Genomic DNA, 22,614 nt, shown 5'->3' on the forward strand with positions numbered 1-22,614 from the left:
CCCCCCCCCCCCCCCCCCGTTACACTTGGATCAGGCCTTGCCAACTTCTTGTGTTGAAAATTAAGTCGAATGAATCACTGTTATATAAATGGTTTTCCCTGTGGGAAATCATTTGGATGGTTTTAGAAGGATAATCTGGAAAGTGGAAAGATTTTTGGAAGACCTCTCTAGCGGGGTGTTTCCAGCTGGGACAGAGAAAGAGCAGATCCCGGTGCCTGTGGCCCTGGGGTGATGGTTAGCTGGAAATGGGTGTCAGACAGCACCAGATGGCATGCAATAGGAAATGTTTGACACATTGGCAGGCGTGTAGCCAGGCCATATGCGAGGGCAGCACTCCATATCCCTAGAGTTGGAGTTCAAGGTGAAATAGTTCAACTACCAAATATCAGAAAATGATTCAGCTGTTTTTTTTCCTCCTGTTTTTTGGCTCACTGAACATTTTTACTGATGATACAAAGTTCAAATGAAGGCAAAGTTCAAAGCCTGGTCTGACTTAGATTCACTCCAGTGCAACAAGTTGTGGTGTTTGCCTCTCCCTCAGGTGTGCCCGCTAAGCGTAATGAGTTGTACTACGAGTGCTGCAAGGAGCCCTACCCTGATGTGACGTTTACGGTCACCATGCGTCGCAGGACTCTTTATTATGGACTCAATCTGCTTATTCCGTGTGTGCTGATCTCTGGCTTGGCCCTGCTGGTTTTCCTGCTGCCTGCGGACTCTGGGGAAAAGATTTCTCTGGGTGAGAGGAGGCTGCTGAACACACAAACACAGATATTCTTTGTAGAGCTAGACCAGTATATTGACTGATATATGCTTACTACAGATATATTGGCATTTATTTATCGGCTTATAAATAACAGGAAATTGCAGTACAGAAATACCAAAGTAGGTCTGAGATAATTTAGAGACAATAAACAGCATCACAATTACATCATTTGTACATCAGAGAGCTCTGACAAGTGAGTTTTACACTGTAAAATGTCGTTCTGTGTGTATCTTGGTCACAATAAAAAGAATCTGAGGGATAGGTATCAAGCCTCTTAATTTACATTTTGTATTTATGTTTAAAAAAACAATACTATTGGCCAATATTTAGTTATGAGACTTTTTAAATTCCATATTAGCCTCAAAAGTCCAGTGTCAGTTTGGCTATGTGATGAAATGAGTGCTGAAGTAACTTAAAAAATGTGTTATTTATATATCTAAGAAAGACAGAAAGAAGGGAAGGAAAGATATATATTTTTTTATTTATTTATTTTTTACAGTTTTTAAATACAGTGAATCTGGAAATAAACACCGGGAGCAATATACAAAAAGATGTTATCAGGGGCTTCAAGCTGAAATACAGTCACAACTGTACACCAATGTATAAACACGTTAAAGCACACTTGTAGATTTGTGCATGCATATTTCTCTACATACACTTATGAATCAGAAAGCAAGTCATGAATACATGCATGTCACATCGGCTTGGAATAATTGAATTTTAAAAATAAGAGGCTTGCCACTAAATCCATGTTGGAATAATATCAGTGCCAGTGACTTTTGATGAATAGCCATCTGTGGATGAGCAGCCACCAGTTACAAAGTCAGAGTGTTTGAGGAATTTCTGGAACCTACTTTGGACACGTCGGATGAGCCAGCAGCTGACAAATGGTCGTAGTCGTGGTAACATAACTGATTACATAGACAAGTAATTACAGGAATAATTTCACACACCAGTGACCCTGATCACATCATTATGTACGTATATGCTCATGTTCTCTGTCTCTCTCTCCCTGTGTGTGTCTCTCTCGATCACGGCCTCAAGGCATCACCGTGCTGCTTTCGCTAACTGTCTTCATGCTTCTGGTAGCAGAGATCATGCCTGCCACGTCCGACTCTGTTCCTCTCATCGGTGGGTTATATTTATACGTGTGTGTGAGTATATGTAACATTGGCGAGTCATGCAGATGCAGATGGAAAGAATGTCCAGACAGACATGCATTATTGAAGAGAAGCAACACCTCACCTGCTTGTGCATGTTTGCATCTTTACAAAAAACTTGACTAAACAGGGAAAAAGTCTCCTTACAAATCAGTCAAAATAAAGTGAATGTCATATCGATTTAGTCTATTAACACACAGACATTTCTGACCATCTGAGTATTTCTCGCACTTCCAGTAAACACCATAAATATAAAAACATGTATTAATTATTGATTGTTTTCAATGTACGCAATTGCATTATCTCTATAAATACTGTATACGGTCTCCTGAAAACATAATAAATAAAAACTCATCTTTGGGTCTGGTTTGACTTTGGACTGAGTAGCCTGAGGGCGTCCATACATCATTCCCCTGAATGGATTGAGTAAATTGGGTGGCCAGAGCTAAAGCTGTCAGCACCATTAATAGGCTGTGAAATGTCTGATTCTCCAATGGGGGCAGGCTGGAAAGGAAAGGAGCATAGAAGAGGTAATAATGGATGAAGCGGCCAAGATAGAGGGGAAGGGATGACAAACCTTTGGGCCTAATGTTCTCAGAGAGAAAGACTCCAGAGGCCTTGTGGAGGAAATGAAGAGGGAAATGTAAGGAGGGTTAAGGAGGGTTAACACTCTTTAAATCAGCTGTCATCAGGGCACAAAAAGAAATGTGACTTTTTGTCTCCAATGTGTGAGAGAATGCGCTTACATGCTTTATATCTGAAGCCCTGTTTTGTGTTATATCAATTCCAACCAGTCAAAGTGAAATATCAACTGTATTATTATATGAGTTGATGTGTATGAGTAGATGTAAGTAGTGTTTGGTCATGCTGAACACGGTTGCTATTTGCCCTCACTGAGAAGCTTGACTGTGATTTTTTTTATTTCCCATGACCTGAACACAAGGCCACCTGGGACGCTTTTAGTAGCCTTGTTAAAATGACTCATGTCCCTTTACAACACAGTGGATGAATGTGGATGTGAGTTATTGTAGCTGCTTGAACTCAACTGTAAATATATAAAGCAAATGATCAACACTGCTGCTAGACTCAAACCATATGTCTTTTATCATAAGCCTCTAATCACCAGATACTTTAAGTGTGTTCATTTCATTTAAGTTCATTTATTTTGACTTATCTTATCTGGTTCAACACCACGTGGCTCAGTTCATTTTACTTCAGTTATTTCAGCCATGAACAACAATGTGGTTTGTGACTGAAAGCCTCACAATTATTTTTTGAATTATTATACATCATATCTGCAGACAGCCTTCTTCTAGTGCTGTATCCATAAAGACAGCCAATGTCATTAGTGATTGACCATAAAGCAGTCAGGACACAGCTAATGTCCTTCCAACTCTCATTAAACACATCCTTTAACACCATTTTCAATATCCTGCCTCTTATTTCTCCCCTCATCTCTTTCCCCATATCTTTGTTTTATTTTCCTCTGCTCCACCTCTCCTCTAACCCTCTCCTCTTGGTTTTGTTGCTTACCTCTTCCCTCCCATCTTTATCTCCAAGACCTGACAAATAAGGTCATAATCCCTGACCTCACTAGGTGACATGAAGTTTGACTTTGCTGGCACTGCAGTGACTGTAGTCGTGTTTAGCTGTTAGCTTTTCTTTGTTAGCAGTCACTTGCAAACAAGAGAAAGGAGGGCAGGCCCTCAGATATACCTTGTGTGTGTGTGTGTGTGTGTGTGTGTGTATGTGTGTGTGTGTGTGTGTGTGTGTGTGTGTGTGTGTGTGTACATGCTGGTTGAGAGTAGAGTGTTCATTTAGTGCTCCCCTGCTGTTCCCTCATATGGGTGAAAACATCCCTCCAGAACCAACACTAATCTCCCACTCCTCTACTGTTTTTTGGTTTGTTTACCCCTATTCTCTGTTTTGTCACAATTTCTGCACAGATTTTTATTTCCCCAGTCTGAGTTCAAGTGTGCATCCTTCCCCCTTGGCAATGTAACTTATTGCACAGATTGATCAGACTTGCTTTCCTTTCATGTATGAGTGTGAAATCAACCTATTTTTTGGACTAAATTCAAGCTTAATGTTTTACCTGTTAGTACATGTTTATTAAATGTGACCATTGGGTAGTTCAAGTGGGCTGAAAAGGGAAAAACATTCAACAAGTAATAAAATCCTTGACCTTATTTATAACTGAAAATAAAACTAAAAGCGTGTTGATTTTTTTTTCTGTGTGTGTGTACTTGGCAGCCCAGTACTTTGCCAGCACCATGATGATTGTGGGAATGTCTGTAGTGGTGACTGTTATCGTCCTGCAGTTTCACCATCATGACCCTCAGGGAGGCAAGATGCCCAAGTGGGTGAGTGACTGAAATCGATTTAATCACATATTAATCACTATTGTCACAGATAACACTTAGCACAAATGTCTGTTTTTGTATTAATCTCTCTCCCCCTTCAGGTTCGAGTGGTTCTGTTGAACTGGTGTGCCTGGTTTCTCCGTATGAAACAACCTGGAGATGAGCGCAAGCGGACTGGTTACAAGTACCGTCCTGCCTCCCAGCACCACTCCAGCACCAGCTCCATAGAGATGGGCACAGTACCAAGCCTGTCTGTGCCCCTCTCACAGACATCCTGCCCCCCGTGCCCCACAGGCACCTCCAATGGTTCCATGAGCCTCTACTTTGGTAGTTATCACCCTATAGAGAGCCCACACTGCCCGCCATCTAGCGACTCCGGGGTAGCGCTAGGCGGTCGTGCCCACAGCTCCCCTAGTGATGATGCTGAGCCACCTGGAGGAGTAGGCAGTGGCGTCGGAGGGCTGGGGATGGGAGTTGGCATCCCCCCACCAGAGATCCAGCGCATCCTGGAGGAAGTGTCCTACATAGCCCAGCGGTTCCGGGACCAGGACAAGGCTGAGGCCATCTGCAGCGAGTGGAAGTTTGCAGCGGCGGTGGTGGACCGGCTGTGCCTGGTGGCCTTCTCTCTCTTCTCCATCATTTGCACCTTCACCATTCTCATGTCAGCACCCAACTTCATCGAGGCTGTTTCCAAGGACTTCACATAGCTGGTTGCAGTAGCAGGAGGGAGGGAAGGAAGAATGTGTAAAATAAAAAAGAGGTTAAGAGAGAAAGTGGAGGGGGAAAGGAAAGAGTGCAGTGCTGTATGTGGTCCCCAACCTACAGTGTGGACACCCCATTGGATAGGAGGTGAGCCACACAGTGTTTTATGAGGAAAAACGGTAATATCTCCAAAAACTTAGTGCAAAGATATAGAGCCTTGCAATTCTGCCTAGCAGCTGAATCGTGTAGTCAATTGAACCAATCAGGAAACAAAACATTTGCGATTGATCAGCAAGTAATTACAAAGATACATCACTATGTTTCATTAGCAAATTTCAAATTGAGAAAAGAAACATATATATAGTAATTATTCTAATATCTAGAAGAGCAAAAGAGGTTGGTCATGCAGACTAAACAATGAAGGTCACCTGGGGCAGTAGAGCATTGCACTGTATAGATTTTCTTTTTTACATTGATCAAGATATCAATAAGGAAAAGATAATATGGTTGTCTTTAAATATCATCATTGTATCTGCACCAGTCATTTAAAATAACAGCTTAATTTACTGCACAATGACACATGCAGCACCACAGTCCAACTCACTGCCTCCTCTCTAGTTCATTTCAGTCAGCTCAACTGTTGTTGTCCTGTATGTACAAATCCACACATGCACATGTATAAATATCACGTCAGTCTGAGCTCATACACCGACTGTTCACTTCATGAACTCTTGATAAGGAAGTCACACAGACTTTTCTCTGACGATGTACCATCCCTGTAATGATGTTAGGTTAGATACTAAAATGAGATGTTTCACTGTGAATTTTATTGTTTTTCGTTTTCACTTTGATCATCATAGCACTGGACACAACTTCATTGCTTTGACACTTGTGTACAGGCATTTTCTTTATCTGTCAGTATAAAAATGTTCATTTAGGATAACTTTTCGCTTTGTCTTGCCTGTTTAATGTCGCCAGTAGTCAACAGTTTGGGGCGGTGTAGTAATGAAACATCCAGTATATTGTATCAAGCAGCGCTGTGCTGACTGGCATGTACTGGTGTTGACCAGTAACACAACCAGAACAGGTGTCTTTTAACTGTAGAGTACATCTTTTAACCAGGTGATCTGACACTTCGCATACAAGTCATTCATTTATCCGAAGGAAACAGGTCAAGTAGTTGCAATAGTTTTGAAAAAGAAATTGTCTCGCTGCTGTAAAATAACTTATATTTATGTACCCCTAAAAGATGAACGTGAAGTTGGACTTGTTGCTCTTTACTGTATATAAATGGTCACTGAAGATGAAGAGCGATGTGACTTTTGAACCTCTGACACCACAGACAGTGGAAAGAGACTTGACTGCAAGAGGAAAACTTCTCAACTCCATCTGACACCATATCACTGGAGAATAAACTGTAGATTTATAAAAGGCCCTAGCGTCAGTAAGTTTTGCCTGTGTTTTGTAGAGGGAGCCGAGTGACTGATTCATACAACAAAGGCATTAATGTGTTAAATTCCTCCTCCACCTCCCAGCCACCTCTTTGTTGTAGCTACAGTTATTGGTCTCTTTTTCTCTTTCTCATTCCAAGTGTCAGTTTTTGGCTCTATGTTAATAAAAGTCTATTTATTCTCTGTATAACAGGCTCTGGGGAATGCTTGGTACAGTCTGGGAAGAGACCAGAGGTGTGTTGCTTGTCATCTGGAAGAGTCGCCATAGAAACTATATATCGTATAGTACAATAACAGCTAAGCCGGATTATAAGTTCACTGTGGTGAATAAATTGAAATTGAACTGTGGTAAGTTGTGGCATTCAGAGCATTATCCCAAACAAAATCTAAATCCCAATAAGCGTAACTTACTGGGATAACTTCAGTAGTTTCAAGCCTGTTAAACTCCATCCACAAGTTACAAGTTCAGTCAGAGTGCACGCTGCTTTACTGCAAGCTGCCAAATTGGAAGGAAACAAATCGGCCAGATGTCTTCAGTGCAAAATTTAAAGGCTCTGTTAATGAGGATAATACAATGGAAACTGGAATAAACAGTTTAAATGGTTGCGACTCAGTCTTATTAATAGCAAAAGAGTGGCATATGTAACGATGAGCACATCAATAAAAACAATGTCAGCATCCTCACTGATAATTAGGAAGATTAGTGATACTTTACGGCATCTGGTGTTTTTGTCTCCAGCTTTTATCACTTTGAAATATTCACAGTATTTTCATGGGCCGGGGTGTGCTAACCATGACAGAGAGGCAAAAAAGAAAGCAACGAATTCAGTCTCAACTGTGAGTCTAAACCATGAATCTCAAGCCTTTTGGACAGCTCAAACAATCAAAGAATATCATTAGGACAATGCAAGTACAATGTTTTCAGTTTTACATAAAAATGTCCAAATTCCCTTTATTTAAGCTTAGCAGATAGAGGTAGAAAATTGTGTTTGGTCTAAGGAAGGGAAATAAAACATTGAATTGGAGCGGAAATCAAATAGAAATCTGAGCTGAAATAGGCCAAAAAGAAAACAGGCAAACCAAAATATGTGGGGCATGTTTTCCTTCTGTGGTCTAGGAAATATGCTCTGATTTCTTTCTTGTGCAAACAACAAAGCATTCCTCTCTACTTCCAATTGTTTGATGTTTTGTGGATGAACTCCATTCAGTAAGATCGGGCCCTCATTTCAGGTGGAGTGGTTAGTGTATTTATTTTTTTAATAGATAAAGTTTTATTTTAGTAAGTCTACACACTCAAGGACTATCAAAAACCAATCAGCTTTGCCCTTGCACAATACAATTTTTTTTTCTGAATTCAGTCATGAAAAGATCTCAAAATTAGTGTAAAACCTCTACCAATACAAGTTGAAACTCCATTATTTTGGCATCAGCTTGAGTCTCAAATTCATAGTATTTTACAAAATAGAGCTTTATTCACTATCTGCTTGTTCAAGGTTTGTGTGACAAAAAGGCATGGAAATATATGGGTTACAGTTACATTTAGCAGCAAAGCAGTTTTACTTTAAAGTGTGGAATTAACATCCTAAATAAACATTTTGCTTTACAGGCTAAGACTGAATATACCTGCAAGAGCATCACTTCTTAAATTGGCTTCATTTGACTATTGTCACTCATTTCCTGATAATTCCTGGTAATAGGAATGTTTATTTGCTCATTTAAAAAAAAAAAAAAAGATCAAAGTTATATTTTGTCTTTTTTTGGAAAATGCATAAAGAAAAACACTCAGGGGTGTTTGATTTAGCTGAGCATTAGATACTTTACTGAGGTATAAGTACTCACCACTGGGGACCGTCAAATGTATGTGCACTGTTTATTACTGATAAATGGGATGTCTAAAATTGTGTATAAACTCTGCATGTGTAACACACAGGGACACTAAAGTGCTGACTTATGCCTCCTGCTGTCTCAGTATTCTAATCATTTATTAAAAGGGCATGGGAATAAAAATGAGTGAAACAGTCCATGACGAAGGCAGATGGAAGTAATGCAGCCCGTGGGCGGAGGAATACGCAGCACTTTGAATAAGCTTTTTAAAAAGAGATTCACTCGTAGATCTATGAAAGATCAAACTGTATAATCGCACTTTGGTTAACAGTTATAGCAGTTGTGATTTGGACTAATCATACTGTAAATAGATGAGCAGCTGCACTGGTTATGCAACAGTATCCTAATGCATTTGCCCCATTAAACTGCGATGTCACTTTGAATTCAGAAGTGGAACAAGGAGGCTGTGTTAACTATTCAGTCATTTTCATGGCCCACAAGTACTGGTCATGAGAGAGCAAAGAAGTCAACAAACGCCAACAGTAAATATGATGTTATGATTCCCTTACAGTCATTCAGATGAATAGTTTAAAAAAAAAGTAGTTTGAGAGTTTGGACTAAAGGGTTTGGGGCTGCAATCAGTCAGTGGGCCACATGTAAAGAATATTACATAACTGAGGATGAACTGAGAATCCCTGATACAAGCTTGTAGGTTAAGGGTAGAGAGAGTAGGTTCACAATAAAGGTTGAGCTCTTACAATCCATGTGTTGATGTGTCTCTGTGTGTATGCGTGTGTGTGTTGTGTGTGTGCTATGTTCAACTCTATTTTTTAAAGGAACAAGTTTAGAATTACAAGCAGATTAAACCATGAAGGTGAATGTAGGTTTATCCTCATAAATATAGTAGGGGAAGTTTGTTTTGTGTGTGTGTGAGTGTGTGTGTGTTTGTGTGTGTGTATACTTGATGCCCGAAGGATCTCAAAGTATGTTGGCTGAAAGACAAGCAGCCTCTCTATATTGTGTGTTAAAGGTTAATCCCTCTCTCTATTTCTGCAAGACAGGCCCTCCTCTGTTTTGTTCTGCTTACCTTAGCTACACCCTTAAGGTTTTGGAGACTGAGTGGTGTGTGTGTGTGTGTGTGTGTGTGTGTGTGTGTGTGTGTGTGTGTGTGTGTGTGTGTGTGTGTGTATAGAAGAAAAACACACTAAGGAAGTGTCTATTCACTGAAGATTATATACTACAGCCAACTAGATACATACATAGGACACGAAGAAAGCTGGAGTTAGAATCTGATTCAGGATCAGGGTCTTCATTAAACTACACATGGTGATATAAAATCACACAGTCAATGACATTTATTATTGTCATTATCAATGGAACTAAACAAGGTGAAAGAAAGTCAGTGCTGTCTTGGTACACATAAACAACAACTATGATTGGGAGCAGGAAGAGTCAAGGACGCCCAAACTGCCCAGCTCCAGCCAGAACCTGAAATGAAACAGAATCACACCCAAACACGCAGCAGGCACACTCATCTCCCACTGGCAAGAAGTTGAACTCGTGCTGTCTAACTGCTCTTACCTTACCTTACCTTACTCTGATGAGACTGAGTCATAGCGAGTAACTGCTCAAAGCTAAGTCTGACCAAATTATAAGGGCAATGATGTCATATGAGGAAGTGTGGTAGGAAAAATACATACAGCTAAACACAAAGTTTTGCTTTTGTTTGTTTTTTTTGTGACACGTTACAGGCCTCAGGGTTACAAAATGTTAACTGTTATTAATGCATGAAGTATTCTACTGTATGTCAGCACAGTGCAACACCAACTCAGTGCAATATACACAGACAAATAGAGCAAATAGTACTATTTGAGAAATATTAATGATCTTTCACATTTGCAGGTAATCTCGTTTTGGATAGACAAACAATAAACAAATCCAGTCGAAGTCTGTCAGACTCGTTTGTAAGAGCCAGCATTTTCTGGTTGATAAAAAAACTGCTATAGTAGAAAGTGAAAGTCAGGATAGTGTTTAGGGTGTAAGAACATGTACTGCATCGATTATGTACAGCTGTAGCGAACCTGCAAAAAACAGTTTTGTGTCAATAGGGAAAACTCTGATCTTCCAACTCAGTTTTATCCTTGTAAATACTCCAAAAGGATTTGGGGAATATGTAGCAATCACTCACCACATTGCGCACAGTTTAATTACAAATCTGTTCGCTCTTATGTCCCTCTGAGGTCATCTTGGGTCAGAGTACAATGGTGCTATGAAGAGAGTCAGTGAGCACATGACTAAAACACAAAATAAACTATGTATTCAAATACATAACGAGACAAAACAAACATCATGTTACGTTCCCCAACACAAACATAACAAGAAATGCACCATTACCATGAAGTCTTACGGTGGCAGCATCAGGCCAGCCCTGGAAGATTTGTGAAAGTAGATGCTAAAATGATGCAACAAAATACAGAGAAGTCCTGGAGGCAAATGGTCTTTATTTATGCTGCTGTAAAAAGATGCAAATGGTTTCTCTTTTTCCTGAAAGGGTTTCCTGTGGTCTCCAGAACGTTTTTGGCCCTTCCCCACACTCTCCCCTATATTTAACATGTCTTTTATAATGTCTATCATTATGAAAATTAGAAAACAGTCTTGGGGAGGATAAACCGTTGGAACAGATGTGTGTAACCCCAGTCTCATCAACACGGCCTGGTATACATAGCCAACCCCCCTGTGAGGAAAAACATCTCAGCTGCCAGACTCCGCTGCTAATCTTAAAGTACTTCCACTATTCATCCAGACCTTAACAGTCAAGCCGCTTCTGAGATGACACACATGTAAACAAGTGTTGTTGATGTTCTCATGTCAGGCTGTAGATACCGAACCTGAGTGGCAACATGGCAGGTGCGAGACTGGGAAGTTGGGTGTCTTGCAAACACACATACACACTTTTACAAAACTTCAGCACAAACACACACTGACATATAATCACAAACACACTTGTACGGCATCAACATAAACACATTCACGCACACTGTGCTCAGCGGGGACCTAAGAAAGACCAGATTGCATGTTCAGAGAGTGTCAAACGGTCAGGCTGCTGAGCTCAGTGTGCTGCTGATGTACACTTCACAGGGAATCAGAAAGTTATGAACCAAAAACACAGATGCTTTTCTTTTGTTTTTTTCTTTTGTTTTTTTTGTGTTCTCAGAATACAGATTAAAATCTAATCTGTAATGGTTAATAATGCAACTACAATAGATTATATACTGTGGATAAATTATTTGGAAACCCAAACAACAAACAAGTCAAGGGGGGCTATAGGGCAGAGTGAGGAAAGGGCTGAAAAGTAATGAATTCAATAAAAAAGTTATGGGTTGAAGCTCAATCTTATTACCATCCAATATGGCGTCGACCTCTGCCTGCTGAACTGCTGGGCCAGCATTATTAGTTAAAAGAAAAATGAAGCTTTCACTGTGTGTGTGTGTGTGTGTGTGTGTGTGTGTGTGTGTGTGTGTGTGTGTGTGTGTGTGTGTGTGTGGCTGGTGGATTGTGGGTGGGTTGTTGTATTGCTTCTTCAAAATGAACAGAAGCACGTCAGCTCCGCAGCAGATCTCTCTCTCCCTCTTCACATTGTCTCATTCCAGGCCCTATCAATCCACCACTCCCACAATCCCCTGGGGGTCGGAGTTGAGAAACAGCCCTGCTGGACGCTGCTGCCACACCAGATGATCGTCTCTCCCCTCCTTGCCCTGCATGTTGCCAGGCCACCTGTCTGGTCCTCAGGTCCAAACAGTCTCTCACCTTCAAACACCATCCCGCTGTACTTTCTTTTACTGAGCTCTCTTGTCCTCTCCACTTTGTTTTCTTTTTTGTCTTCTATTCTTCTGTCGTCGCTGTGCTGTCACGTTTCAGTAATTCATTAATGCATTATTTGATTAATTCTGTCGTGGCACTTTCATTACTGTAATAAGCTCTGATTCATTTCAGTGGGTGGTGAAAAAAGGGGACGGCCTGAATGCTAATGTGACGCATCGCCAAATGAGAGAGCGGCACCGGGGTTGGCTGGGCAGGGAGTCCTTGTCATCCATCAGTCTCCTCTCACTCTCCTCAATAGTTTTCCTGACAGGGCAGAACTCTCCCCACTCTTTGAGCCAAAACATGAGCTTTATATGTGAGATGTGTAAATCCCCCTGAAGAGATATGGCGGCATTTAAATGAGTCAAATGATATTCATATTCATGGCACACACAAACAAATGAGCACAGCATTCACAAATACTTACAATAGAGTCTCCCAAGTGGTGATCTTGCTATGTTTTCAAGGACACGCGTAAGAGAAAGCAGACTTCTGAAATAGTTATTACAACCTAGATGCAAGCATAATTTAAAACCTAATCATGGTGAAAACAGAGAAAAAAACAAAGCAGATGGAAGCTTTTGATGTTTAAGATGGGAATGATGCCAAAAAAGAAACACATCAGAGCGATTAGACAATCCTCCATCGAATATTAAAGCCATTAGTTCCAGTGTGCTCAGAGGACAGGCTGCAGGTCACACTGAACTGAACTTTTTTTTTTTTCTTTTTGTGAAATTAAATAAATATAATAAACAAACTACAACAACATAAGCAGGGAACGTGCACAACATACGGTGCCTCGAAGTGCACAGCCAGCCATAAATGCCAAAAACACACAAAATACCTAGGAAACAAACAAAGGATACGCAAACAAACACAATCAGCACAGGCATGAATCTCTCTTTCTGTCTCTCTTTCTGCAGCAAATATGAGATGATGCATGACCTGTAATCCGCAGGCATGAAGTAATCTGAGTGAATGTGCATTTGGATTATGAGTCTGGAACAGTCTAATCTGAAACACTTCGCAAACTGGTTGACTGAGAGGTCATGAAAGAGCTCCTGCCATGTGGAGATGCGGTGTATCAGTATGTTTTCACCGAGCTTTGAGGCCCAACAAGCAGGCGCAGCAGTTCTGTTGAACTTGGGTTCTAGTCCTCTGGGAGTTTCTAGCTCCTCTGTCGGCAGATATCAAGCGTGTTACTCGTTCTTACTCTCACAGGCTCATCGGCTGCTATTTAGAGTTCCTTTGGCTGCTGCCACGCCTTTATCTGAGAGTCAGTGTTGTGACTTTTATCTTCATGATGCATTATGTGACAGCTGCTGTGACAGGTCTACCAGCTCCCTGATCAGATTTAGGATGTGCAAATTGACTTTTCTGTTGTACCCATCTTGCATCATGCTTCCCCACCAATTGCTAAATTTATTCATCTCGTACATTTTGAAAGATTGCTTACAACAACCCAAAGATGTTACAAATTACAAAATTACAAGTTACAAAATGTCACATTGCAGAAATCTGTTAAACAAACCTTGTGTATTAGGATATTTGGATATTACATGGATTGATATTATTGCCCTTGGAGGTGATGAGTATTAGGAACATGATTCAGTTAATGATACCTAATCTAATAAAACGCCTTCAGAAGAAAATTCATGTCATTCAGCACATTTTTTTTTTTTAGTTAATTTGATCATTTTTCTTTGTAAAGGCTCCCTGGATGATACATCTTTTTACTCATCACATATTTCAGAGACTGACAACAAAACCTGACATTTAATACTGATATTTTTATTTATTGGACAGATGAAGCTGCAGCACACCATTTACCTGCTACGATAATACGTCCCTGACCTCTACTATGTTGCCTGTGCACATGCATATTCACCAAAATCTCATGCACTGTTTGTCTATGACCATATTTTATTTTTGCTCTGTGTGTCTCAGCTGTGTGACTGACTGCATGTTTTATCTTTGATGTAGAGTCTCTAAGGATTCCATTTCGCAGATAGGGGAGAAGTAGCTGCTGTGTAACATGTGAAATTCCATCAAGCCAAATTAATGCAAATGACCCCAGCTGCAAATGCTCACAAAGCATCCTTATTCCACACACAAACACACACACACACACACACACACACACACACACACACACACACACACATTGCCACACACACTTTGCTGGAGAAGGGAAATGACTGTGTAGATGCATTAACACAACAGTGTGTGCGTACGTAGACTTGCACACATGCATGTTCACATTTTTAACAGGAACTGACACAGTGTTAACGGGGGACGATAATGGTCTCGTCCATGTGTCTGACCATTCGCTAATGTCCCATATGTGTCTGCTTGGTTAGAATTCAGCCCTTCTGCCCGTCTGCATTCTCTTCAATGAGTCACAAAGTGGGAGTGCATCCCTTCTGTGTAAATAAAGCATTAGTTAAAGGAAAAAGCCATCCCAAAATAGACTTTCTGATATAATCAGTATAACAGTCGCTACATTTTATTATTCCCAGTAATTTTGTAATCAAGTGTAATGTGCTTTTTTTAATTTCTTTTCTTTGCCAGATTCTACTAAATCAATTATCTCATTTTCCAGACATATTCTCCAACACAAATGTTGATTTTAATGAATAGGTTTATGTCTGACCTATTACTGTAGGTACGTGCCTCACAATAAATTTGAACATCAGAGGGCTCTTATGATCATGGCAGCACCCTCTATTCAAAACACATTTCGTTACTATACTGTGTGGTAAAGGAGAGATCCATTTTTCTAATGGTATGTAAGTGTTGAACACTGGGTCATAATGGCGACGAAGGAAAGAAGCCCTGATTCCTTCCCTCTCAGGGATTTAAGTTTACTGTTCATTTTCCTATTAATTGTAGCTGCACTGGAAATACAAAACTGTGCTTAGAAATGCATAACACACACACATTTAGTTGTGTTGTAGGTCTTTTTTCTAAAACATATTTCTTATTCATATGACGATGTCTGTTCATCTTGCAAGTTTTCTCAAATACTGAAGAAATATTAGCATTTTGTATTAAAAACAACAGCAGTAGCAGCAGCAGCAGCTGTTTCCTAGAAAGTCATAATTTCTCTCTTGTTCTTGCTTCTTATCTTGATTTCTGATATCTTATCTCTACTTAACACTACATCAGTAGTCACAGTTTCCCATCTTCTGCCCTCACATCCAAATAATATGCACTGTTGAAGATCTGGAGTGAGGTTTTGTATCAGCTTTGGATTTGAAGTCACAGTCAAGGCGAACTGTGCACAGATCTTCAGCAAAGTTTGATGAGCTTGATCACCGCACAATAAAGAGGAGACGCTGAACACACAATTTAGGGCAGAACAATTGTGTTTTCCCAGTTAACATTTTTTGGGCCATTCCTCTCCTCTCCCCTGCAAATGTGAGGGAATGGAAGAGTTGTCTGTCAAAACTCAGAGTTGTGTTAAATTGAATTGGGCAAGTTTTGCCTGAACACCCAGAGGAGGCATAAAAGATGAGAAGCACTTCTTCCAAAAACTCCATTTATTATCTCTCCTCGAGCTGTGTGGGTCGACTCTGAATGTACCACGTCTGGAGACTGTGTGCAGATACAAAGATGGAGCAGATTTACATCACAGAATATATATAGTAAATAACAGGAATAAAGTCAAATTGCTATTGTCAGTTTAAGAGAAGGTATGTGAATATCATTGTGTTGCAAATGGTTATCACTTTGTAATAATAATAATAATAATAATAATAATAATCACGTTTCAAATGCTTCACACATAATTTTGAAGAAAAACACCTTTGGATACACTGCAAACCACCATTAATATAAAGCACCTCAGTCCAGAGTCCAGCCATTGTTATTAATGTATTATTATATAATTACTTTTTATTTATCTATTTTTTATTTATTTATTTATTTACTGAATTAGGCACTGAAATTTGTCTGAAAAATCCCCTTATAAATTGCTGCAAATTCCTGGATCCCAGTGAGGTCCACTGTTCAGATAAGGGATGTCTCAACCCTGTTGCCACTGCTCTTTAATTCACAGTACTATCAACCCACATGGAAGTTAAGCTTCATAACTGACGTGTATTTCACTGGGGTTCACCAATCCTCTTCTTTTTTTTTTCACTTGACCCACAACCTCACCACTCCTCTTGCTTGCTTTACAACTAAGTCTCTTTTCTCTGGCTATGTGTGTGTGTGTGTGTGTGTGTGTGTGTGTGTGTGTGTGTTTGTGTGAGTCATGACAGGTTTCATCTGCCTCAGGAGAGTAAAGACACAGTGCCAAGCCTCCCCAAACTCCTCTTCCAACTCACAACAGGCATAAAATCCTATTGATTTGTCCATCAATGTACCGACAGACTACGATAAGAGACGAGTGAAAGCTTCCACCTGAAAGCTGTTAATCTTTTCATGTGATCCATCTCTGCCAACAGTAGATATCAGAAATTGGCCTGTCGTCTTCTATCCTTCTCTTGGTCTGAACAGCTACAAGATGAGTGATGCAGGGCAGGTCCAGACCATAAATTAGCCTTGTCTGGAGCCTGTTGTCTCCTTTTAATACTAATAGGAGACATGGGGGTCACAAGGGCTGATGGTTAATGAGAAACTGTAACAGTACATAAGCAGTTTCTGAGACATAAGACACTTTATTGGTGTGAGAGGAACAGGACAGGAGAGGCCTGGGGAGAAAACTGAGTGTGAGTCTGAGTCTGAGTGAAATGACCTTCAGTGATGTCAGCAGATTGTCTTTCGCATAGTTTAGCCATGGGTCTCAAGCAAGTGTCAGAGGAGTCTAACACATGTGTTTATAACCATTCCACTTAAATAAATCCCCTGTCTGGATGACTTTCAGGTTTTGAATGACTTTCAGACTGTTGCTCAATGTGTTAACACTGATACATCATTTGAGTGTCTTTGGTCTGAAATCACAGCTCTGTTCACAGTCTGATATCAAATGACACTTTTTCCTCAAGTGTGAATATCTCCTAAATATTCAAGTGCGGATGGCAGTTTTCAAATGCACTCAAAGAGGTAGTCTCACCACAACCGAGCGCGTGGAACTCGGGGCATCACTTGCACAAGCACACCAAAGTGAACCTTCTGGTGATGCCTGGAGTCATGTGTGACTTGTGTCATTTTAGAAAGCACACGCCACAGGAACATAAATATTAAAAGTAGGTTGCACAGAAAAAAAACTTTGGGGGAAAATTAAGTTAGATCATGCATGATCCTATTCGTGTTTGTGGGATAAGAGGCCTCAGAGGAACTTCAGCTTCATTTTCCTTTCAATTTAAGCCATTCCAATATGTATATGGATGTGATGCCACCTGGTGGTGTTACACAGTCTCACCATTGACTTATCGTGATACAAATGATTTGATCAAAATTAATTATTCTCAAAAATTCTTCCTTTATTTGAGAGAGCTAAGTGGTGAAGCCAGAATAACAAGTGTTAAATCTCACTTACCGCCAAGAAAAGTATAGTTCACTTAGAAGGCAAAGAGGAGGCTCTAGTTAGCTCTAGAAAACTAGTTATGCCGCACATCATAACAAAGAGTTCTTTCTATTTATTTCCTAAACAAGGAAATAAAGAGCTGCCATGAGATTCTGAATCGCAGGTGATTATTTTTCATAGGTTTTAATATACAAACAAACCCTTGTTATGGGAGTTAAAGCACAACTGTGATATTTTGTAAATTCTCTCATGAAGTACAATCATTAAGTTTAATGTACAATTGCAAAATATAAACTTGTCCCCATCACATGCCAAGAATAAAACAATATCTGTCGTTAACAGCAACGTACACATCTCAGAAACTCAGACAGTCCCGCTGGCACTTCTTTTTTTATCATTTGACTCATCACAGTTTTTTAAGGCCAGAGTCATTCACATGTAGGTTTTCACATTAAGAGAACTACACATACAGTATGAGAATTTTGATTGGATTAAAACATTTACTAAATTATCAATGAGCTCATTTTGCTTTCTTTTCATGTCAGTCTCTATCTGTCATCCATGTCACCACTGAGTCAGTACAGTTGCTGGAGTGCCTGAGTTATGATGTCAGGACACACTCACTGCAGTGTTCATGTTCAAATTTAACTGCTTTCAGGTGTCACACCTGTTGATCTGATACTGCGCCTCATTTCAACATCAGGTTTTTCACATGCGAAAGGAAAGCAAAAATATGAAACGGAAATGAGACACTTCTAGCTACAGTGTGAAACATATTGTTACATGTTACATGTTACATTGTCACATGTGACCTTTGACCTCTTATAATCTTGTCTGTTACATTACCCCCCTTTCACTTGCTCTCTCCCCCTGCCTTGTCCTCGCTCTTGTCCCGTGGTATACGGCCCATATTGTAAAATTCTAGGTTTGGCCTCATGTCGGTGAGATGGGCGAGCCGGTTGGACATGGCAAAGAAGGCGGCAATGGCAGCGATGTCCCAGGCATCCTCACGGTCAAAACCCACTTCCTCCAAAGACTGGAAGTGCTGTTCTGTGATGGCGTCGCAGCGACACACGGCCAGCGCAAAGTCAAGCATGGCACGCTCCCGAGGTCCCAGGTCTGCATTCTCATAGTTAACAACGACCTGGGTGAAAGTAGGAAGAGGGCTGATTGTTTTATAGTAATTCAGAGAGAAACCAAAGTAAGACACAACATATGCAAACACAAAATTAGTAAGAAAGGAATATTATAAGGATGTGAATAGTTGAAACTCACACATTAAGTGCCATGTAAATGTATCTGCCTTAAGGAATATAAAAAACATGATACATGAAATATTTCTCCTTTCCTTCCCATTACAAACATACCCTGAAATGTATTTTATGCACCTTGCATACAGTGGCGGGATGTGTTATTTATGAGTTAGAATGTACATACTTGTGTTGATAAATTTAATTATAAAATAATTTTGAAAATAGCCTGAAATACTTTGTATCTAATGCCAGTATGCATTTGGTAAACAGCAACTTCTTTACCACTCAGATCATATTCTTGAATATTTTCCAAACATTACAACACATCTGATTTCAGGTGGGTCCCTGAACTCACCACAATAAATGTAACTGACTACTTTATAACAAATAAGCAGAGCAGAGGCAATCAGTGAAAGACGATACCTGATCGGAAAGAGTGGGTTTCTTAGAGTAAATTCGGTGAAGTGCACTGTGGGATACCACACAGTAAAGACACTTGTTGTGGATGCTGGTTGCCACGACAATCAGCTCACGATCTGCCTTGGTTAATCTGCCTGGAAGACATTAGATATTAAATTCATGTGAAATCAGGAAAAAAACAACACATTCAGAGACTAGAGACACATTCACACAATTTTAAGTTGCAACTCAGCACAGAGTTGAAAAGAGTTGTTAGTCAGGAAGTTGCATATGTGTTCTCAAACCCAAGTTTATAATATGACAATAAGGAAAGCTACTTCACTGCCTAGATCATTTTCTTTTTTATATCATTCAGTGTTCCAGATTTGAGTTGTTTCTGGTCAAAGTTTTAGTCGATAAAGTTATAAATATAAATCACTAAACCTGCTTCTTGGAACAGGCTCCTGTTATTCAGGGAGTGGCCACAAAAATCTTATAATTCCTCCTTAGATAGTCTATACAAAAAGTCACAGGTCAAATGTAGGCTAACGAAACACCTATTCAAATTTATTTCACACACAAAAACAAAAGACCAAATAAAGTTTAAAACTCAAAAACCCTTATAGAGTATATTCCAGTCACTACTTCCTCTCTTTGATGATGTTGCTGCCAACCTGGTGAGTTTGTAGTAAAATGTGCCAACTTTTAAAACCCCTTTAAATGACTTTATTAAAAACAAGAGCCTATCGACACATCAATTGAAGTGACTCTGTAGCGGCAATCTTCTCTCTTACCAGCAATATAAATCAGCACTACTGTTTTAGTCGGCATATTGACAATAAATATAATGATTGAATCTTCAGAAGCAGCAACTCCATATAAAATGTTTACTCAGAGCAAAAATCGGTTACAAGATTCACTCTTTGTGCTCGATTTGGCACATCGGTCAAAAACCTGTCTTGCTCCACAGACTAATTAACTCCAACTGAGAACTATTGGCTAAAGGACCATTTCAAAATTTTTACAATAAGTCACTAGATACAGCTTAGCAACTCTTAATGTAGCTCTTACAGACTCTTTGGGAAACATTATCTACTTTCTAATACTTCTAAATGAATATACAGTCTCCCTTGCCTTTTGTGAGTTGTAGAGAGCAGACACATCCAGGTGATCACTTAATAGCCAGACTGAAACAAGAACCAGTGCTCCACTAATACCCACCAATCCACATTGTTACCACAGGAATCCTATTGTTAAAGTTTATGCTGCTTAAAGTGATTCTATTTTGACACTTGATTTGCTGCACTGTTAAAAGCAGCTAATAAGTGCACGTCTTTTAAATACTGTGTAAATGAAACACTGATTTTTAAAAAGGTGAAACTGCTTTATTCAGGCTTTTTACTGGATTTAATCACTGTGTTAATCACTTCCTGACTGCAATGACAACTCCCACAATCCCCTGCTACTTTACAGCATCACCAAACTCTGTCTTTTGTTGTTTTGATTGAGAGACCCATAGCTGCAGACAATTACACATTGTGCATTTAAAGCGCCGGTCTGTATTGGATGGGTGGGGTTTCCTCAAACTAAATCCTGCACACCTGCTTCTTATGCTGACCTGAATGACTGTTGTTTTGTTTGCCTATCTGACATGTACCTGATATGTTTCTACTAAAACCTTATTCACCCAAACCTTTGACCACACTACCTGCTGCTGTTTGCTTAAGAGCTGAAACAGATTCAGCGTCACACCTACCACCTCATGTACCACCTGCACTCCAAAAGAGGTTTTTCCATGCCCCCGCTGCCATTAGAGTGCAACAGACCGGCTAAGCCAAACAGAGCACAGCCCTGAAAAAGGTGTCAACAACACTTCCTACAAAGGTCACATAAGGACGTTGACTCCATCTAGTTTTCCTCCTACTCAGAAGCATCGCCAAACTCAGGGCTGTTGTGGTACAAAATGAAATTGAGATGCTAATATATGCTTTTATCTCATCACAATTGGACTCTCATTTCCTGCCTTAATACGCCTTCCTTACACTGGTTACAAAATGCTGCTGCTAGACTCCTAACACAAACACGGTCACATATTACACCTATTTTAACCTCTCTGCATTGGCCTCTTGTTAATTTTAGAATTAATTTTAAAATTTTGGTGGTCACTTATAGAGCCCTTAATGGCTCATGCTCTATATTATTGACCCTCTGCACACCCACACCAGATTTGGGGAGATCATGCTTTCCAGTCCATAGCCCCTAAGCCTAATGTGTTTGGACTCTGTGGTACCATCTTGGCTTATTGCGAGTGTTGGAGGATGTTTTGTCTGACCCTATAGCACATGCCAGGAATTCTAGATGTCAGTATTGTTTCAGGGGTCATAGTGTTGACCTCAAGATGCTTAGAATTTCTAGTAACACCCCTGAAAAATTACTAGCACTATCAGAGAAACATGACAAACACACACCTGTCTCCTTGTTCATTAGTTCATTGTAGTATGCGAAGAAAGCTCTGAACTCTGCTGGTCTATGAGAGAGGACTTTGAAGACATTTGGCAAAAAGCCTCCCTGAAAGAAAATGTACAGTTTAGCAGGTAAATCATTGTCAAAAATATATATTATATGGTCTATCAAGGCTTTTTGTTTTTGTTTTACCTTAGACTCCACTTCCTCCATGAGCTCCACTATATCATAAGGTAAATCTTTCTTGTAAGGAACTGGATAGCGACTAATTTTCTCCGGTGGAGGGTTGCTGGAGAAATGTCTGGTCCCCGCCACCGCCGCTGCCGCCCTCCGCCGGGACACGCAGCGGGACCGGAGAGACGCCTGGATGGAGGACCGGAGAGTCAGACAGAAACATGACTGAGAACAGCACAAAGTAGAAAAGTGTGCGACAACTTACAAGCTGTGTGAACACAGGACGACGAAACAACTTGGCGACAAGGTTATTCGCCATGTCAGTCCGCTGAGAAAACAGGCTGTTTCTTTGGATTTAATTTCGTCTCGTCGGACTGGAAAGTGCAGAAGAGCAGCCAGAGGGAGTGTCAACACCAGCAGTCACCTCGGATGGTTTTTAGTCTTCTCAGAATGATTAAGGAAGTCAGTTACCGCTGCAAAATTAAAAAAAATATTCATCAGTCTTTCCAACTTTCAGTCACCTGTCAATTGATGTTTGCCTTTATGTGAAGGGTTATAAGATCCTATGAAGGCTGATTATATATTGTTATAACTGTTACTTTATTTACCATTAACCTCTCGTCTTGTTGTTAAAAATCTTTCTCTGTTTCGCTTCGTTGCTCACCGTCCAGCCAAACAATCCAATCACAGTACGGTACTGAGTCACGCCTGCTGTCTGTCCCTGCCTT

General features: G+C 40.1%; 2 protein-coding genes across 2 annotated transcripts in view; one reads left to right on the forward strand and one right to left on the reverse strand.

The window, feature by feature from the left end:
• Positions 1–6,629, forward strand: part of LOC111662770 (neuronal acetylcholine receptor subunit alpha-7-like) — a 33,082-nt gene extending 26,453 nt beyond the window's left edge. The window contains exons 6-9 of the mRNA XM_023416736.2: positions 542–736; positions 1,808–1,894; positions 4,177–4,286; positions 4,388–6,629. Of these exons, the coding sequence (XP_023272504.1) occupies positions 542–736; positions 1,808–1,894; positions 4,177–4,286; positions 4,388–4,993 (998 nt within the window). The 3' untranslated portion in view covers positions 4,994–6,629. The remainder of the gene's footprint in view (positions 1–541; positions 737–1,807; positions 1,895–4,176; positions 4,287–4,387) is intronic.
• Positions 6,630–17,532: 10,903 nt separating this feature from the next.
• LOC111662797 (uncharacterized) lies at positions 17,533–22,612 on the reverse strand. The gene is made up of 6 exons (XM_023416777.2): positions 22,495–22,612; positions 22,152–22,359; positions 21,905–22,075; positions 21,718–21,817; positions 19,274–19,404; positions 17,533–18,741 (listed from the first exon to the last, which is right to left on the reverse strand). Exons 2-6 carry the CDS (start codon positions 22,203–22,205, stop codon positions 18,451–18,453), a joined length of 747 nt encoding a protein of 248 aa, XP_023272545.1. The 5' UTR covers positions 22,206–22,359; positions 22,495–22,612; the 3' UTR covers positions 17,533–18,450.
• Positions 22,613–22,614: the final 2 nt, after the last annotated feature.

Source organism: Seriola lalandi, unplaced genomic scaffold (assembly GCF_002814215.2).
Source record: "Seriola lalandi dorsalis isolate HSWRI2012SDOR001 ecotype SW California unplaced genomic scaffold, Sedor1 jcf7180002054569, whole genome shotgun sequence".
In the NCBI taxonomy this organism is placed as follows: domain Eukaryota; kingdom Metazoa; phylum Chordata; class Actinopteri; order Carangiformes; family Carangidae; genus Seriola; species Seriola lalandi.